Source organism: Cariama cristata, unplaced genomic scaffold (genome assembly GCF_000690535.1).
Source record: "Cariama cristata isolate BGI_N322 unplaced genomic scaffold, ASM69053v1 scaffold33027, whole genome shotgun sequence".
NCBI classification, from domain to species: domain Eukaryota; kingdom Metazoa; phylum Chordata; class Aves; order Cariamiformes; family Cariamidae; genus Cariama; species Cariama cristata.
The window spans coordinates 2538-19857 of NW_009628871.1; the positions used below are offsets into that span (position 1 = coordinate 2538).

The 17320-nt window shown below is 40.7% G+C and overlaps 1 protein-coding gene across 1 annotated transcript; it reads left to right on the plus strand.

Moving 5' to 3' along the window:
• The first annotated feature begins 259 nt into the window (after nucleotides 1-259).
• On the plus strand, nucleotides 260-15136 carry FKBP4 (FK506 binding protein 4, 59kDa). The gene is made up of 9 exons (XM_009704968.1): nucleotides 260-401; nucleotides 1688-1830; nucleotides 6285-6405; nucleotides 6944-7100; nucleotides 8456-8546; nucleotides 8892-8975; nucleotides 9699-9884; nucleotides 10396-10635; nucleotides 14676-15136. Exons 1-9 carry the CDS (start codon nucleotides 293-295, stop codon nucleotides 14772-14774), a joined length of 1230 nt encoding a protein of 409 aa, XP_009703270.1. The 5' UTR covers nucleotides 260-292; the 3' UTR covers nucleotides 14775-15136.
• Nucleotides 15137-17320: the final 2184 nt, after the last annotated feature.

Below are 17320 nucleotides of genomic sequence, written 5' to 3' on the forward strand. Positions count from 1 at the left end.
GCAGAGATCTGTAAGCTGGTGCCAACTGTTGCCAATTAAGTTCCTGTATCGCAGCAGAGCCATCTTGAGGTTCCTGCATTTGCAACACCGGTAATCTGTAGACGGACTAGTCAATCAGTTTCCAGACAACTGAAGTAAACCCGCAAATCCTTTATCTACTGAAGATGATAACACATGCACCTAAGTAAGTCGAATTAATGTCCAGTAGGCAGACTTAGTTTTCATGATCTTAATGTTGCTTACTGGTTTTTTTCAGGTTGTCAAGAAAGAAGGCAGCGGGACAGAGTCTCCGATGATAGGTGATAAAGTGACCGTCCATTACACAGGATGGCTTCTTGATGGAACAAAATTTGACTCCAGTCTGGACAGGAAAGACAAATTTTCATTTGACTTGGGGAAAGGTAATATCTTGTGTTTGGTATTGATTGGTTTTGGTAATAATTGAGGTGGGATTTCCTTGCCTGTGTTTGCATGTTAAAGTGGCTATTTAAACTTGTTTTCAGAGGTTAAGGTTTATTCTCTTAGAATGGCCCAATCAGAATGGCTTTGAGAATTTTCTGAACGAGAAAACCATGTAGCCCCTTGATGAAGCCTCCGGAAGAACTCACTGGCCTCAGACAGCACTCTCCGGAGGAGCAAATTTGCCCTGAAGTGTAGTGATAAAGGGTAGTTAAATCGCCAGAGTGTGTATTTTGTTGATTGTTTTTTTGGCAAAGACTCAAATTCAGGAGTACTTAATTGTGACCAAATACTGGGACAGAGTGCACAGGGGCAGCTGTCAGCTGTAGCATGATGAAGCATACTCACTTTTTCCCTAAGTTCCCAAATTAACCCAAATGTGAATCTTGAAGCAGTGCATCTCTTCATTATCAAAAGCCTTTGTTTTTTGAATGCAAAAATCCAAACATCCATGTTCCAGCAAATCTCAGTACTCAATCGGATTTTTTTTTTTTTTTTTTTTTTTTGCCTGGCAGTTCCTTACCTGCTTTTTTATTTGGGAGATAAATTCTGCTGTGTACTGAAATTTGAGATGATCTGAAGTGTACCTATTAATGCAAGACTAATAGAAAGGCTGCTTGGTTGAGTTGAAAAGAGCAGTGAGTAGGAGAGCTTGAGTGAGAGATAGGATTTTGTTACTTGAAGTTCCAGCTTCTGTTCACTTTTTGTTTTAGAAGGAATACTATTTCTCCTACTTTCCTCCCCCTTTCTGTTACAAGTGCATGTAACTTTTAGTTACCACTTGTGCTGTTCTTTGCCAACTGATAAAGTACAGAGAGAAAAGGCTGTTGGTTTGGATTGTTTTCAAAATACGAGCAGGCAATCTTTCACCCTAAGACCTTCCTCTTCGAAGAGTTTATTGTTATTTCCTCGCACTTGAGATTGTGCCAAGCACTTCAGCCCATGTCTGTGTTCAGACGACTTGTATTCTCTACAGGCGAGGAAGTAAGGCAAGGAAAATAATCGCTACACCTAGAATGAAGAAATTTAGCCAAATTTGGGTCCCAAGGTAGCTTTATAATTTGATTAGGGGTAAAACTGATATACTGATAAATCAGAGTGAGCACAAGTCTTTCAGTATTTCTGCTCTTAGTGTTTGTATACTAAGAGTGATGATGCTCAGTTTCACAGCTGATCATGCCTTTCATATATGCCTAGCAATCACGTAATTGAAATTTGACTTGCGTAGGTGAGGTGATCAAAGCATGGGACATTGCTGTGGCGACTATGAAGGTTGGTGAAATCTGTCGGATTACATGTAAACCAGAATATGCCTATGGCTCAGCTGGGAGCCCCCCAAAGATACCTCCCAACGCTACACTGATTTTTGAGGTAAGTGAGAGGCGGTCACTAAAACTGTACACTTGAAAAACAAACCAAAAAAATCATATTTCAGTGTAGAAAATGTGTATGTGAATCCTTTCAAAATGGGAAAGGTAGGTTTTCTAAAGGGAAATATACAGTCAGTAAGGGTAGCGTGGGCAAAAGCATAGCGTTCTAGTCTGGCTGCTACTGATCTGCAATGGCTCAGGTTCCCTTATTTTGGAGTTTTTAAAATACTGGGATGTTTTCCAGTGTTCAGAGTTTTAATTTTACAGTTACAGAATGATTCACTGTAGGAGAGTGCAGGTGGGGAGGGCGAACTGTTTCAGTGGTGGACTCTGAAGTAGTTGAAAAAAATGAAATCTCTAATCCCCTTTCCACTTCATAAGACTCAAAGTAATGATACATTATAAAGTTTTCAACAACAGAAAGAGCAGTTAATGTCCTCAGTAATATATTTGTCATACTTTTTTGTGGGTTTTTTGCGACATTAACTATGATCTTTTGTGAGCTATTTGGGAAGAAAAGAGATAATTACCTGATAAAAAGTGCTAGAATATACAGTGTATTTGAACAGCCCTGCAACTATGAACTCTCTTTTCTGTAGAGCTGAGCATGTTAATAAGCCTTAAAGCCCCATAAGAACAGTTTGGATTCAGGTTGCTTGTTGATTACCAAAGTCTGTCTGTGGATCCAGGCTACGCTGATCGATCTTACTGTCCTAGGAAGTCATTTGTACACACTTGGTCCCTGTGACAGATTCAGCGGTCATGAGTTTGGTGTCTGGGTAATGCTAATTTTACAATTCACATGGACGGTTGGTCTCCTCAGCGGTGAACTGCATGTCTTGGTGAGCATGGCACCGATAAGCGTGGGTATTTTTTAACCTTAGCAGCAGAGGACAGAATTTGTTTCCTAGTGAGCTTTAAGACATCTTCCCCTCTGCCCCCTCCTTCCCAAAAAGGGGGTGGAAATAACAGCTGTCTCTCTTGCGTTATTTCAGTAGTGAGTGGTAGTCTCAGAATGCTGAGACTTGTTTGATTTTTCCACAGAGGATGATATTAAAGCTGTTCCTGGAGCAATCTCTGACAAACAGTCTAAACAGTGTTTTGGGAAGATGTATTTTTCTTATTATTGAAACAGTTCAGTTTTCCAAGAAATACTTTAAAATTAATTGCACCTGAGAGAAAGCAGATTTTAAGTGTGATTTTAAAAATTACTTTGTTCTAAAGTACTTAATCAATGGAATGGACTCCTGTGTTGGGGTCATAAGGAAAGTTTTTAAGCTCTGATGATTGCTCTAAGATTGAGTGTTTAATATTTGAGAAAGGTGAAAACAGCTTGTGGAGTAGGGACTGAGACTATTTAGATTTTAATAGAAACAATGAGCATCTGTTAAGAAGGGTAAATTAAACATAGTTGGATATTGTATTTGTATTACATTTAGATAGTGTATTTGCATTTCTTTTTTCCATGAACTTGTGAATAATAGCATTGAAGATGTATTTTGTGCAGAAAGATTCAAAAAATGCTGCCAGCAGGTAGCATCCCAGGCCGCTAAGGGATGAGAACTTACTTATATCAAGTACATTAAAATTAATGCCATTATTTCTGCATTTGACTGTTAAAAAATAATATCTTGTAAAGGTCTTCTTAAACAGCATTTTTAAATATATAAATCTGAAGATACTTATGGCTTCTTTATATTGGATCAAACTACACATGCTGGAATGCTGTGTGCTTTGCACAAATGCAAGTAATAGTAAGTGTAATATAGGGTGGGATTGAAGGCAGAGATAAAAACAGTAACATGTATTTACTGTGTTCTGACCTGATCATTCAAATGCAAACTCTCTGGTTTGGTTTGGTTTGGTTTCTTCCCCTCTGCCCCACCTCTCCACCTCTTTCTGCTGACTTCATTTTTTGGTTGAGGGAAAACAAAACCAAACAGAATTTCAGTGTAGCAATTATTGAGGATGTTCTGCCTTTCACTGTCCACACACATTGTCTCAAAGCTCAGGACCTTCTAAGTTGGCAGCATAATAAAGCATTATTAAGGGCTTAGCACTAGTACACAGGATCCTACATCGTTGTCCTGCAACAAGAGCTAATACCTAACTTTTTGATAAATGAAAGCAATAACTGCAAGATGGAATTTATTCTGTCAAGAGTCCTACTGAATCTGTCTGATACAGTCATCCAGATTAGTCGCTTCCCACTAGGTTTTTCTTCATGATGCCAGTCTGACCTCTCCATCTTCTAGGTTCTGTTTAGGTAAAAGTAGTGTTTCATTCATGACCCTGAGCAGTAATGCTAGGGGAGAAAAGGGAGAAAGAAAGAAAAGCACTGAAGCTGCCTATGATGGTTTTGTGCTTACCTAACAAAAGGGCCTGCAGATGACTGGCTACAACAAACAAGCAGTGCTGGGTGTGTTGTGAATTGAGAGGGTGGAGTGGAACCTTAGATCCAGAAAGTTTTCCTAAGTTTGATTAGGTAGGAGTGATTTCTTACTAGTATGACTCTCAAGCACTTAAAATCTCTTAAGTTTCCAATTTCTTTAGTCTTGCTCCTGTGCTTCCTTTTTATTATTTAAAACAATGTCAGCAGGGTTCTTTTGCAAGTGCCATCATCATACCAAAATTTTGTAGGAGTTGCCTTAAAAAGGACAATCTAAAACTTAGGTTAAAAGACTTTGTAGCTGTGTCATCACCACATCAGCATTTGGTTATGATTTGAAATAATGGACACCTTATGGTTTGGGGTTGGTTTGTTGTTTTTTTTTTTTTGGGGGGTGGGTGTGTTTCTTTTTTCCTTCCTTATGTTTGCTTTTGCTGAGTAATATAAATAAATAGATTCTTCTATAGAATACTGTTGTTCAGGTCCAAAAAAAAAAATTTAAAAAATGGAGAAACCTGTATGGTTATCAGTGGAATGTTCTAGAATGACTTCACTTGTTTCAGACAGACTGAAGAGAGAGACCAGGATATTATTTGTTATTGGGTATCCATCAAAGTGGAAGTACCCTTAGTGCTGGTGAATGTTGAGTTCCTTTTGCATTCCAGGTACCTTAAGTCCAGTGTCATGAACCTCCACAGCATTAGCCTTGAACTTTTTTTTTTTTTTTTTTTAAATGAGGTACTTAGTCTAAACAATGCTGATTATAGTGGCTGGCTCTTTTGTGCTGTTTTTACTCTTGGTTTTACTCAAACATAGGATAGCAAAAGATTTTTTTTTCCTTAATTTCATAGCAGCAACAACAAATTTCTTTTGTGACTGGACTATTTTTTTATCTTGTCATGGTGCTGCCACTTCAAACTATGATTTGCATTAGAGACTTGGGAGGGCATGTTAAGATTCCAGCTGGATGGTTTTCTCCTACATTAACACCAGCTGTGAAAAATTCTAAAGAATTTGTTGCAGCAGCAAGTTTAGACTAAAGGTGGGTCAGATCAGGTTTTTGTTTTTTTGTCATTCTTCTGGAAATCTGAAATGATCCCACAATACAGAATGATAAGGCAAGACTAGAGGGGAAAACATAACGGGAGTAAAAAGAGAACGCTAACTCTGTTCAGGCGTGCAAGGGAGAATGTCACAGAAATTTTGAAACTCTTATCCTGTGGCACAAGAGTAGGAAGATGAAGAAACAGGTGGGGAACAGGTGAAGTCTGAAAAAATACTCTTGAATTTGTTATAATATTTCAGGACAAACATTTGGAATCAGTTTGGGCTCCATTCCAAGCACTTTCATGTTGATCTGAATTTGGCCATAGATGGAATTAAGGGTATAGTCAGGACTGAAGGATTGCATCTTTGTATTTAACTTTCCTGCTCCCTTTGTCCTTGTATTATTTCCAAACCTCCCTGGCCCTTGGTTGCAGTGACGCTACTCATGATCATACTCTACTGTAGAGTTAAGAGGGTGTGTCAGCTGCTGATCGGTGTGGTAGCACTGCGGAGTGGCAGCTGAGAGCAAATTCTTCCTGGCTTAATGTGTTCAAAAGGTATTTCCCCTCATATTAAACAAACAACCAAAACCTCACGCCGAAAACCCACTATTCATACTTCTTCCTGCAGACATGAGCAAAAATACTATTAAAGCAGCCAACAGAATCTTTTTTTGCAGTAGTCCCTAAGCGTTGCAGCTCATGTAAGCTTTATTCAGAAGCCAAGTTCACAGTCCTTTCAACTAAAGGATTTCATTTGTAGTATTGGGAGACCGAGATTGCTGGAGAAAAAAGCTGTAAAGGCCTGAATATAATCTGAAACTCTTCAGTAGGTTTCCATCCAGTATCTACTGAATACAGTATAGCATCTTCATAGCCTTGGCTATCTGATACTGTACAGGACATTAACTAAGTGGCTTCCAGAACAGCTATAGTTTCAAAGATCTCTGGAGAACAAATTCTTTGAGTTGCTGAATTGATGTCATAAGAATAAATGCAAGGCTTTTCTTCCCTCTACAGATAGAACTTTTTGAGTTCAAGGGGGAGGACCTCACTGATGATGAAGATGGTGGCATCATCCGAAGAATCCGTAAAAAAGGGGAAGGCTACTCCAAACCCAATGAGGGAGCACTTGTAGAGAGTAAGTATGTTACACAAATACTAAATAGTTTACCACGTGGGAGGGCAGAACCTGTTTCCCAATCTACAGCTCCTTGCCCTGAGATAGAGAAGTACGTGGCTTCTCTTCCCTTTACCAAGTAACTTAACAGCCTCGAGTAAGCTTTCATTCTCTTATTTCTAGTGAGGTTTACACTTTCCAGCAGCAACTGTGTTCTCTAGAGGTGCTGAATCTGATAAAGTGCTTATCTGATCACAAAAGGTAGACGAGTCTAATAAAGTATTTCCATTTGCTGAGGAATGAGAGGGGAAGTAGTCCTGGCACTTGTTGTTGAAGTGAAAAAAAAAAAACATAGATGAACAAAAAAAAAAAAAGTTTTAAGTTTAGCAGCAGCAGTTCTGTTTGCTGCCAGTAGCCACCATGCATAGGTAGCTGTTAAAGAGAAAAGACTGTTTAAGAGGAGGCTTTGGCACTCCCTATATTACCTGTGCTACCTACCATTTACCATACATAGATATCTTCTGATTTGTCTCTGGTTTGTTCTGTTTTTTGTTACCAGTCCAGTTTGAAGGCCGCTACGGAGATCGTGTTTTTGACAGGCGGGAATTGCGGTTTGAGATTGGAGAAGGTGACAACTATGATCTTCCTCATGGTCTGGAGAAAGCAATTCAAAAAATGGAGAAATCGGAGGAATCCGTATTCTATCTCAAACCCAAGTATGCTATTCCTAATCTTTTGGTACTTGAAGGGCTTATACTAAGCGTCTGGCAAGAATGAAGTGCTTTGTTATGAAGCTTTTAAGCTTTTTTCAGTGCTGTAAAAATTTGATCAGCCCCACAAGTTTGATGTATGAGAAGTATGAAGCTAAGATGGCTTTGCCACCTGGTTGTGAAGTAGTAGCACTCCAAAAGAAATTTACTGAAGTCTCTATAGTATTGATCTCAGTGAATATGAAAAAGAATATTGTTGCGCTCTTTAACTTACATTTTTGTGGTCCCTCTTAACAGTACTTACTGTACAGCAGTGCATATAAAGGTGCTTAAAGAACAGCGTCAGAATAGGAAGAGAGCTGATGAGCCTTCTGAGCAGCCCAATGTGACCAGATAGCTAGCTAGTCCTTAGGTGATGTGGTTAGTAAAAAGGATCAGAAGTCCTTTGTCAGTAGAAAATGTTCAGTGGTATTCTGAAAGCCTTTTGGAAAAAGACCCTCAAGATTCCTGTGAGATGCAAGGCAAAGTTCTATCCAAACCTTGGACTGTTATGAGAACTGTCTGAGACCAAGAACGACAAACTGAGACATATGACTGCCCAATATTGTAACCTTAAACAGTCTTCGATATAAGCAGACTTTTCTCTTCACGGTGAGAGCACATCTGAAACAAATGGAGTTTGCACTGATTGTTTCCACCAAACTTTAATTCCTTTCAGTTGTTACTCCAAGTTTTTTAAACTGGAACTGAACCTGATGGGAGAAGAAAAGCAAAGCAGTCTGATCTTGAGGGTTTTCCTGCTAATATGCAGCTTCTTACCGGAGTTGCAGTGCAGAACCTTTCTATAGGCATCTACTTTTTATCAGCTGATTGGCAGTATGTTAAGTGTACAGCTGTTCACATCATTGTCTTTGCTTTTCTGAGAATAGTACTAAAATACAGGTGCGCTGAAGGAAACATTTGGTCTCAGACCATGAATATAAAGGAAGATGTGTATAACTTGAAAGATTTTTTTTTTTTTCCCCTTGATGAAGAGATAAATTGCTTTTCCTTCACATAAGCTAAAAAAAAAGAAGTAGGAACTGGTAACCTAGAGATTAATGAAATTAACCCCAGGTTTCTCCAGCTTTCTTCTACCTTGTGCTTGCTAATTTTAGAATAGTATCCAGAATTCTTCAAGCCTTTATGTCTTGTAACAGTGCTGTATAGGCATTCAGGTTTGCATGGGGGTTTTGCCTCCAGCTTCCTATGTAGCGAATATGGCTGGGTGGATAATTTTTGAACTCTTCTTTTTTTTTTTTTCTTTTTTTCTTTTTCCCTCTTTTCTTTTATTGCTCCCTTGGTGCCCCCCCCCCTTACAGCTATGGTTTTGGAAGTGCTGGGAAGGAGAAATTCCAGATCCCTCCAGATGCAGAGCTACAGTATGAAGTGAAACTCAAAAGCTTTGAAAAGGTAGGAACAAGAGGTGAAGTCCCAAAGAGATTGGGAGGTGGGGGAAGAGGCATGAGTGCAGCTTAAACAAGCACGATGGAATCCTTGAACATTGATCTGAAATAGAGAAGCCAGCTGTTGTCAGAGATGACATGCTGGGAGGTTTTTGTCTGAAATTGCCCTTGTTCTTGCGGTATCCCTGTCTGTTGCCGTCAGTGTGTCTCCTGCTCTGGCCCAGTTTCCAGTAGCAGTGCAAAACTCTGCTTTGCCAAATCTGTCTCTACCATGCTGTTAGTGGGAAGCAGCATAGTCACTTGGTTTCCCCAGAAGTTGCATCATTGACTTGAACTGTTCCTGTTTGGGTAGGCTAAGGAGTCCTGGGAAATGAACACAGATGAGAAGCTGGAACAAAGCTGCATTGTGAAGGAGAGAGGTACTCAGTACTTCAAGGTAAATTACAGTCCCCAAATAATAATAGCATTTATTAGTCCGTGTCATGAGCTGATAACAATGATTACAGCTTCTGTCATTTCAGAGTGGTGTTCGTGGTATTCTGTGATGTTTTACAGGGAGGACTGGAGGGGAAGGTGTCTTAAAAAACAAAAGAAAGCCTCAGAATTGGAATATCCAGAGAACTAACTCTGCAGGGAGTCATTTCTCTCTGTCAGAGCTGTTTGCTGTACCTACAAATAGCTTACATTGAATATATGTTGAATAGTAGCAAGGTTACAGTATTTAAGATCCTGCTGTGGGATAGTACTATGAATAACAATGTTAATTTGGTAGAGATGTGTGAAGAGGCTGTTTCAGAGAATTTGTCCAGCTAAAGGCAGATTTTCCCCCTCTCTTCATGATACGGCAATAGTTGTGCTGTTTTGAAAATGGCCTGTCTTCCCTGTTTTGGATCGGAAGTTTTAATATAAGGTGGGAGTTGAGATTGAAGTATCAGTGCTGGCCTATACCTGTAGTTTTTGTGGGGGAACCAGCAGGTATTCCTAAAGGTTTTCTGATCCTGTGCAGGAATGACTTTCAAAGTAGTATATTTTTGATGATAAAAGTTATTTTCTGATTGAAATACTTTCAGATCTGTTGCTTGAGGGGAGCAGAAGGGGCAAGAGGGAGATAAAAGTTACTGTGATGAGCTGTATGATAATTGAACTGCCTTGTTTACAGGAGGGGAAATACAAACGGGCAGCATTACAGTATAAGAAGATTGTGTCATGGCTGGAGCATGAATCAGGACTCTCTGAGGAGGAGGATACGAAAGCCAAAAGCTTGAGACTTGCTGCCCACCTTAATCTAGCTATGTGCCATCTCAAGCTGAAGGAATACTCGCAGGCTTTGGAGAACTGCAACAAGGTAGTAAGGGTTTATTTATTCTGAAACTGCACAAGCAATCTGACTGTTTATCTCTTGCTTTAACAATTTGAGGGATATTCTTATCTGCTGGCAGGCAGTTGCGTGGTACTGAATACACAGTGTAAAAATATCCAACAGGTTATTTTCATAATTATTGTCCTTTGAATATCTTTTACTAACTTGCTGCTACAGTGAGAATATTCAAGTATTTAGAAATTAGGAACACTGAGGTGTGGTGAAGGTAGTCATGTTGGCAAAGGTCCTTCAAAGAGCTGGAATAGAGCTGGGACTAAATCTTAGACTGGCTGTTTCTCTGTCAAATGGCCTACTATATATATTCAGTCCTACTTTGTACTTCTACTGTATTCAATTCAGCCCTGACAAGACTCATAAATCTACATCAGAAGGTGCAGTTTCTAGCAGTCTCTGGTGTTCTGACTGCCTATTATTTTAAAAAAAAAATAAGAAAAATTATTCTGGAATGTGGTTTGGGTTTGGTTTTTTAATGCAGGCACTCGAACTCGATAGCAACAATGAAAAAGGCCTCTTCCGGCGTGGAGAAGCGCACTTGGCTGTCAATGACTTTGAATTGGCCCGGGGAGATTTCCAGAAAGTGATACAACTTTATCCCAGTAACAAAGCTGCCAAAGTGCAACTGGTAACTTGTCAGCAAAAAATACGGGAGCAGCATGAGAAAGAGAAAAAGATGTATGCCAACATGTTCCAAAGGCTTGCGGACAAAGACTTAAAGGTAGGTAACACTACTCCAGAAGACTACAAGAGGTGGTGTCATGTGTTGGACAAGGAACAGTGTTTTAAGTGTTCAGCTTACTTCTTAGTACAGATAAATGTAGTGGGAGAACACTCAAGTAGTTTCGGGGGGGGGAACTGAAAATAGCCAAGAATCAAAATTAGGCCATCTTGTTTGAACAAGACAACTAGGAGTACCAAGCATTGGACAGAATGCTTTTACTTATTTCAACTGATTTTGCAACAGACCAGTGTTAATCAGAAGGTAACTGAAGTGATGAGATGCAAACATGATAACGTTCAAGAACTGGAAAAAAGCACCTATTCTCCTTGAACTGATCATTCTAAAGAACAGTCAGTTCTGGTGCCTGGGTAGCCCATCTGTTGAGACCTTGTGTCTGTTGTACAGACGGTGCTGAGCACTGTGTTGCTTCTCATGGAACCATTAAGATGTGGTTGATGCTCTCCATCTCCAATGTCAGAGATTGATTATGAAGTGTCAGAATTCAGACTGTCAGAACATTCATTATTCTACACTATGGATGGTTTTCCTAAGCTTTCACTAAAATTTCAGTAAATACTAGTTCAGTTAACAGCAGCAATATTTGAATACAGGTTATAACAAAGTTGTATCATCTAGCGAGAAACATTCAAAGTTACATATCCTAGGAAAATGTTGTGTTTGTTTTCCTTAAATCTGATGGTTCAGAAGGACTAGGTAAACCTGTAAGTTCAAGACAAATCTGGGACTTAATAGCAGACTCGAATTTTCTCAGTAACATTGGGGAGTGGAGAAGCTTGCATCTTGTGAGGTTATTTTCACAGATCTTTGTGTCCACCTTCCCAGAAGGTGCGTGGAGAATCTAAAAAGTTATCAGATACTGGTATATTAATTTCCTGTTGTTAACTGTTTGGTGAGTCTGTCCAGGGGCCCACTGTCCTCAGATGAGCGTATCCTGACAATTCAGCCATCTCAGACTGTCAGCTGACAGTTTCCTACATGAAACACTTCACAGACCTCTCTTTTTCCACCCCCCACCCGCCCCCCCCTTGCTCCCTAGTCTTTCAAAATGAGATATAGCCAAAATCAGTGTATTTCCCAGAGACAATGGGAGATGCACTCCATTCTTCATCTCTTACTCTGCTGAAGTAGTCATATAGTAAGCATAGGGTAATCACTCCTAACTGGATGATTGGGTGGGCAAGCTGTTCTGTTTATGGCTTTTTGGTTGTGGATTTGTTTTGTGTGTGTTTTGTTTTTTCTCTTCAAAGAGTAGCAGTAGTTCTGTGGATTTGGTTCTGCTTCTCATGGAGGAATGTAAACAAACACATAAATGCAGACGTTCCCCACTGATTCTGCAAGGAAAGTGTCATTGTCCATGTAGTAATGTATCTGGCTAAAGCAGTCTTAGGTCAACAGTCCTTGCTTATTGGAGCCTGGAAGAAAGTATTCTGTCCTTTTAAACATTGGCATGTATAGCCACACAGTACCTTAACTTTTGGTAAGCTTTAGGCAGATAACGATAACAGCAACTAAACTAGAATTGTTTCACTGTTGGGCATCTTCATTTTGAAATTGCAGGTTTTAATTGCCAGCTGTCAGGCTCTGCTGTGCAGGTTCCTTTCAGCTAGTACAGCTGCTGGGAATGTGGCTTCCTCCACTAGCTGTGGGACACAGCAAGATCTGCTGGTCACAGAGGAAGAGTGGGTTGCTGAAACAAGTTATATATACCCACTAAAAGTATGAAAGGGCTGCCTTTGTGCTTTTCAAAACGCACACCTCAGCCCCTAACAGAGACAGTTGGTAGAGTCGTATTCTTGGCAAAAGGCAGACTCACAGTCTTAGCATTGCAGGCTGTTTGGGATACTGCGAAAACATGCCACTTGGTTCCAGTTTTCCCATCTACTTTGGATAGAATCAGCTTAGAGAGTTCTAGATTCATTTAGGTTGGAAAAGACCCTTAAGATCATTGAGTCCAAGTGTTTAACACTGCCAAGTCCACCACTAAACCATATCCCTAAGCACCACACCTACCCGCCTTTTAAATACCTCCAGAGATGGTAACTCCACCACTTCCCGGGGCAGCCTGTTCCAGTGCTTGACAACCCTTTTAGTGAAGAAGTTCTTCCTAATATCCAATCTAAACCTCCCCTGGCACAACTTGAGGCCATTTCCTCTTGTCCTATCGCTTGTTACTTGGGAGAAGATACCGACCCCCACCTGGCTACAGCCTCCTTTCAGGTGGCTGTAGACAGCGATCAGGTCTCCCCTCAGCCTCCTCTTCTCCAGACTAAACACCCCCAGCTCCCTCAGCCGCTCCCCACCAGACTTGTGCTCCAGATCCTTCACCACCTTCGTTGCCCTTCTCTGGACTCGCTCCAGCACCTCAAGGTCTTTCTTGTAGCGAGGGCCCAAAACTGAACACAGGATTCAAGGTGCAGCCTCACCAGTGCCCAGTACAAGGGGACTATCACTTCCCTAGTCGTGCTGTCCACGCTATTTCTGATACAAGCCAAGATGCCATTGGCCTGATTCATTCTTTTCAATAGTTAGATGATCTTGGGAATGTGCGTGTCTTTGGTGTTTTTTCTCTGAACCATCTGGCCTACTTCAAATTGATGTGGTTTTATATGAAAAGGGATTGGTGGAACTGTAAACAAAGGATGCTCACTCCTCAGGTCAGTCTTGGGGATTTTTCTTGCAAGGAAACATATTTTCCTGTTAATTCATGTATCGTGTTGCTTTACTGTAGCTCCAACAGTTTCTCTGTTAGTGGTGGTGGGAGAAGTTCAAGAGTTCTGGAGAAGAGGGTTTGTTTACCAAATGTCTTCTGATTGCTAAGAAGGCAGCTTGAACTATAGTTCTGAAATTCCTGACATCTGCGTATCTTATGCTCTGTTGAAGTCTGACAGCCACTCTTGCATAAGTAGTTTCTTTTCATGAATTTGAATAGTTGACATATGTGAAGTGTGAATTTTTAAAGGTCAGGATTGCTAGCTAACACTTTCTGTGGAGAGGAGACTTCGCTCTCGTGTGCTTCACAGAATGCTTCTGAGGATGAAAGGCTGACCTTTGATGCCTGGATGTTCTTGGGCTGTGGTTTCTTGTTGCAGCTGAGTAGATATAACATTTTAGTTTAAAGATTCTGCCCCTTTTTCCCCTCCTGTTCCCCTCCCCCAATAGTGCATGCTTATATCCTTGCTTATTCTCGTCTGGTTCTCATCTAACCTCATAATAAAAAGGATGGCTCAGGGTGCTAGGCTGACAGCTGGAATAGCAATTTCATTGCACTCTCTTTTGAGGTGAGCAGGACAAGACATTTCTACCTCCATTTATTGTGTTTGAAAATTATTGCGAGGCAAGGTCAGGATGTGTTGGTTATGTCCTGTTGTAAAAACTGCCCTCAAACCCTTACCACATGATGCTCTCACTTCCTCACGTTTTGATGTGGACTGGAAGATACAGCAAGGAGAGGGCTTTTAGAGCAGCCACCTTGTCAGATTAGATTTTCTTCCAGGTAAGTTCTTGTAGAGGACACTCAAGTGACTGTCATCGAGTTGAAGTCACTCTTCATGAAACTAGTTGTCCCACAAAGGTATTTCTTTGTTATCTTGAGTCCAAGTGTGCCTCATACAAGTTGGGGGTGGGAGCAGGGTATGGGAATCGCTGAAATTGAATGGCGTTGAAATTGAAGCAGGACAAAAGCAGTTCTGTACAGAAGGTTCCTAAATGAATTTCAGGTTTGGGGAGAACATTTTCTTAAAGTGTTGTGTGGCAAGTGTGTGCACACTACGTTACGAATCGTAACCCTCTCACACCAGTGTTACTTCTCAGCCTTGTCTGAACTGCTTCTGGTTTCTTCGATGCCAAAAACCCACAAATTTTTAGTTTCTCTTGGCTGAAGATTTTGGTATCTTACTTGGTCTCCCTGTAAGACTGAATTATCCAGTGATAGAATCAAATGATGTTTGTGGTATTGTATGCAAATGCTAACAACTTTGTCTAACAAAGGAATATATTTTCTTTGTCTGTGTATTTAGTCAGCCGCTACTCTTCAAACCAGCCACACTGAAGATGCAGAAATGAAAGATGAGCAGAATGGAGTTGAAGATAAATCGGAAGTTGACACAGAAGCATAAAAACAAATGCTATTCCATTAGTTTTGTAAAGGGAAGAATTTCCAGTGAATTAGACCTTTATTTTTCTACCTGGTTGGAGAGTGGCTTCAGGGGAGCAGAGGCTGAAGCCACCATGCCACAGTCAGTTAGAGCTTTATATGTCTGTTGAAGAAGCTGAGTGGCAGCATAAATCTGGTTTGATCCTAGAGACTTTATTTATTCATTCAGCCTCTGTTACTGTTTGGGTTCTGTCTGGATGTATTCTGCTTGGTTTATTTGCATTTTGCCATTGGTGTTTGTCTCTTTCTGGTTCCAGCTCACTTTAATCCCAGGTTCTGCTTCCTAAATTTATCTCTTTCAAGTAATCAGCCTTTTCCAGGAGTCCTCACCTGAGACATGAGAACAAATTGGCGCTCCCAGTTCTTCTGCCTTGGGATTGCCCCCTTCCCCCCTGTTTAGTCGGGAGCCCTTTCCATTAAGTGTTGTAACCTTTCTTGTATGCCTCCTGTTTGCAAATTGCTGAAGGTGAAGACTGTGAAGTCACAGCTTAAGTAATAAAGCTCCAATTAAACTCAAGAAAATGGAAATTTTTGTGGATTTTTATTGGAATTTGCACAGAGTTAAGAGAATTTACTGTCCTTTGGTCATTTAGCTTTTTCTCATCCACATAGCTGTACAGTAGCCACAGTATCTGACTTTTTTTTTTATGTTGTTCATTCATTGCCATGGAAGATTCCTGTGATAATCAATACAGTATTTACCCATGTATTTGCAAAAGGAAAGAAATATATTGCTGAAAATTGTACAAAAAGCGAGTCTGTAACCTATGCATAGAGCTTACTTTCTGTTCGTATTGCTACCTTGCTCTTCGCCTTCCAGGTTGTAAGACTGGACCAGAAAAAAAAAAACAAACATTTATGCCTGACTGGCTTTGAAGAGAAAATAGGTGATAATGGTTTAACACATTACAAATACTTCTAATGAGCTACAAACTTCTGAGTGGTTCTGATGTCTGCTTATCCCCATCTCACAAGAAAGCTATTACTTGGTATTGTGCTGCTTTCTGCAGTATGTGGTGTGTCTTGTTTTGGGGCAGGTGTGTTCTGTGGGGGCTTTTTGTTGGGGTGGGGGTTTTTTGTTTGTCTGCAGGCATGGAACATAGTACTCAAAACTCACTTTCTCTGTTTATCCTGTTACACAGTGTACACAGTGTTAAACTTGGCATCTCCACTGTCCTGTTGTGAGACCCTCTAGCAGCAGGGATGCTTTTTTGCCTGCTTCTGCAGGAGGGAAGGTAGATAACCTGTTCCTTTCAGATACAAAAATGTTTTTTTTTTTGCGGTGAGAAGGATGTCTTTGTATGGCATGGGATGGGCTGGAATTGCATGTTGCAGAGAATATCCCTGTTTAAACATGAATGACATCTGAAATCTTAGTTTGAATTAGGGAGCTGTGAACTGCACTGTTCTATGAGTGATGCAGCAACACCCTAAGCCTGGGTGGGGTTGGGGGGGATGGTTAGGAGATGAGGTGGGATAAAGTGCTTGGTAGGTCATCACGTTTAAGGAAATGTTTAGCAAAATCTTAGCGTTGCCAGGTAATGCAGGTGCTTTTCATGAGTTCTGACTCTTGATAGTGTCAGCTCTGTGTATGTGAAAACTGTTTTCACCTTGTACCAAAGCACAACTACCTCTAGTGGGAACGTTACAAACATGTTACAACAAGGCGTGAAGAATGTTTGTCAACTGAAGTTACAAGAGGGGATTTTTAGACACAGGAGAACAGTAAGAGAATGCCAAGCCAAGAGTTCTTTTTCTCCAGCAAGAAAATACCTTGATTTGTTGGGAATTACTACTGGAAATAACTAGCCCCTGTGGCTGAGACTGTTGCTGTGAAAGTAAATGTAGGGCCAAGTCCTAATTCTTGGAACAACAGTTTTCGAAAGTCTCCCACAGGGATGACAGTTCTTCAACATGTTTTTGAAAGCAAAAGGTGAGATGATTTCTATAGAAATTCCTGGAGTCAATGGTGGATATGTTAAGTGTGAGCAGTCTTGAAAGTCCCATTCTGCCCTCATTGTCACTACATAACTATGAAATGTTAAAGAATGTAAACTAACTAAGGACACTGAGTGTGCCCTATTCAGGCAGCTGAAAGGAGGTTCCATGCCATCTTTAAAAATGCAGAGGATGGCATACTAGTGTTTGTAAGTGAGGTCATGCATGTAAACTTCAAATATAAACTATTCATTACGTCCTTATAGAAAAATGCTTAAAATAAACAATTACAATACTGACTTTGTAAACCACACACACGTCTCTCAATTTATGTATCCTTCATCGTGTGCGGTATCTTTGAGGTAAGAGAAGTGTCGTGGTTCGGTGTCGTCTGTGACGGTGGAAACAGCCGTCTTCGACCAGGGATTAAACGGCTCGTTGGCAGGGGGCGGTACGGAAGGGGTTTTGCTCTTCAGATGAATTGGATCCGGTAAAATGGCAGCCAGGCTCCTGGCCCTGGGGCTGTCGCCGAGCCTGCGGCCTGGCAGGGCCTCGCTCTGCCCGCTGCTC

Excerpts from the sequence above, each read along its gene's own strand:
- FKBP4 (XM_009704968.1), top strand. The coding sequence starts at position 293 with ATGATAGGTGATAAAGTGACCGTCCATTACACAGGATGGCTTCTTGAT. Across the intron at positions 8,547-8,891 it reads AACTCAAAAGCTTTGAAAAG|GCTAAGGAGTCCTGGGAAAT; the intron begins GTAGGAACAAGA and ends CTGTTTGGGTAG. Across the intron at positions 10,636-14,675 it reads TTGCGGACAAAGACTTAAAG|TCAGCCGCTACTCTTCAAAC; the intron begins GTAGGTAACACT and ends CTGTGTATTTAG.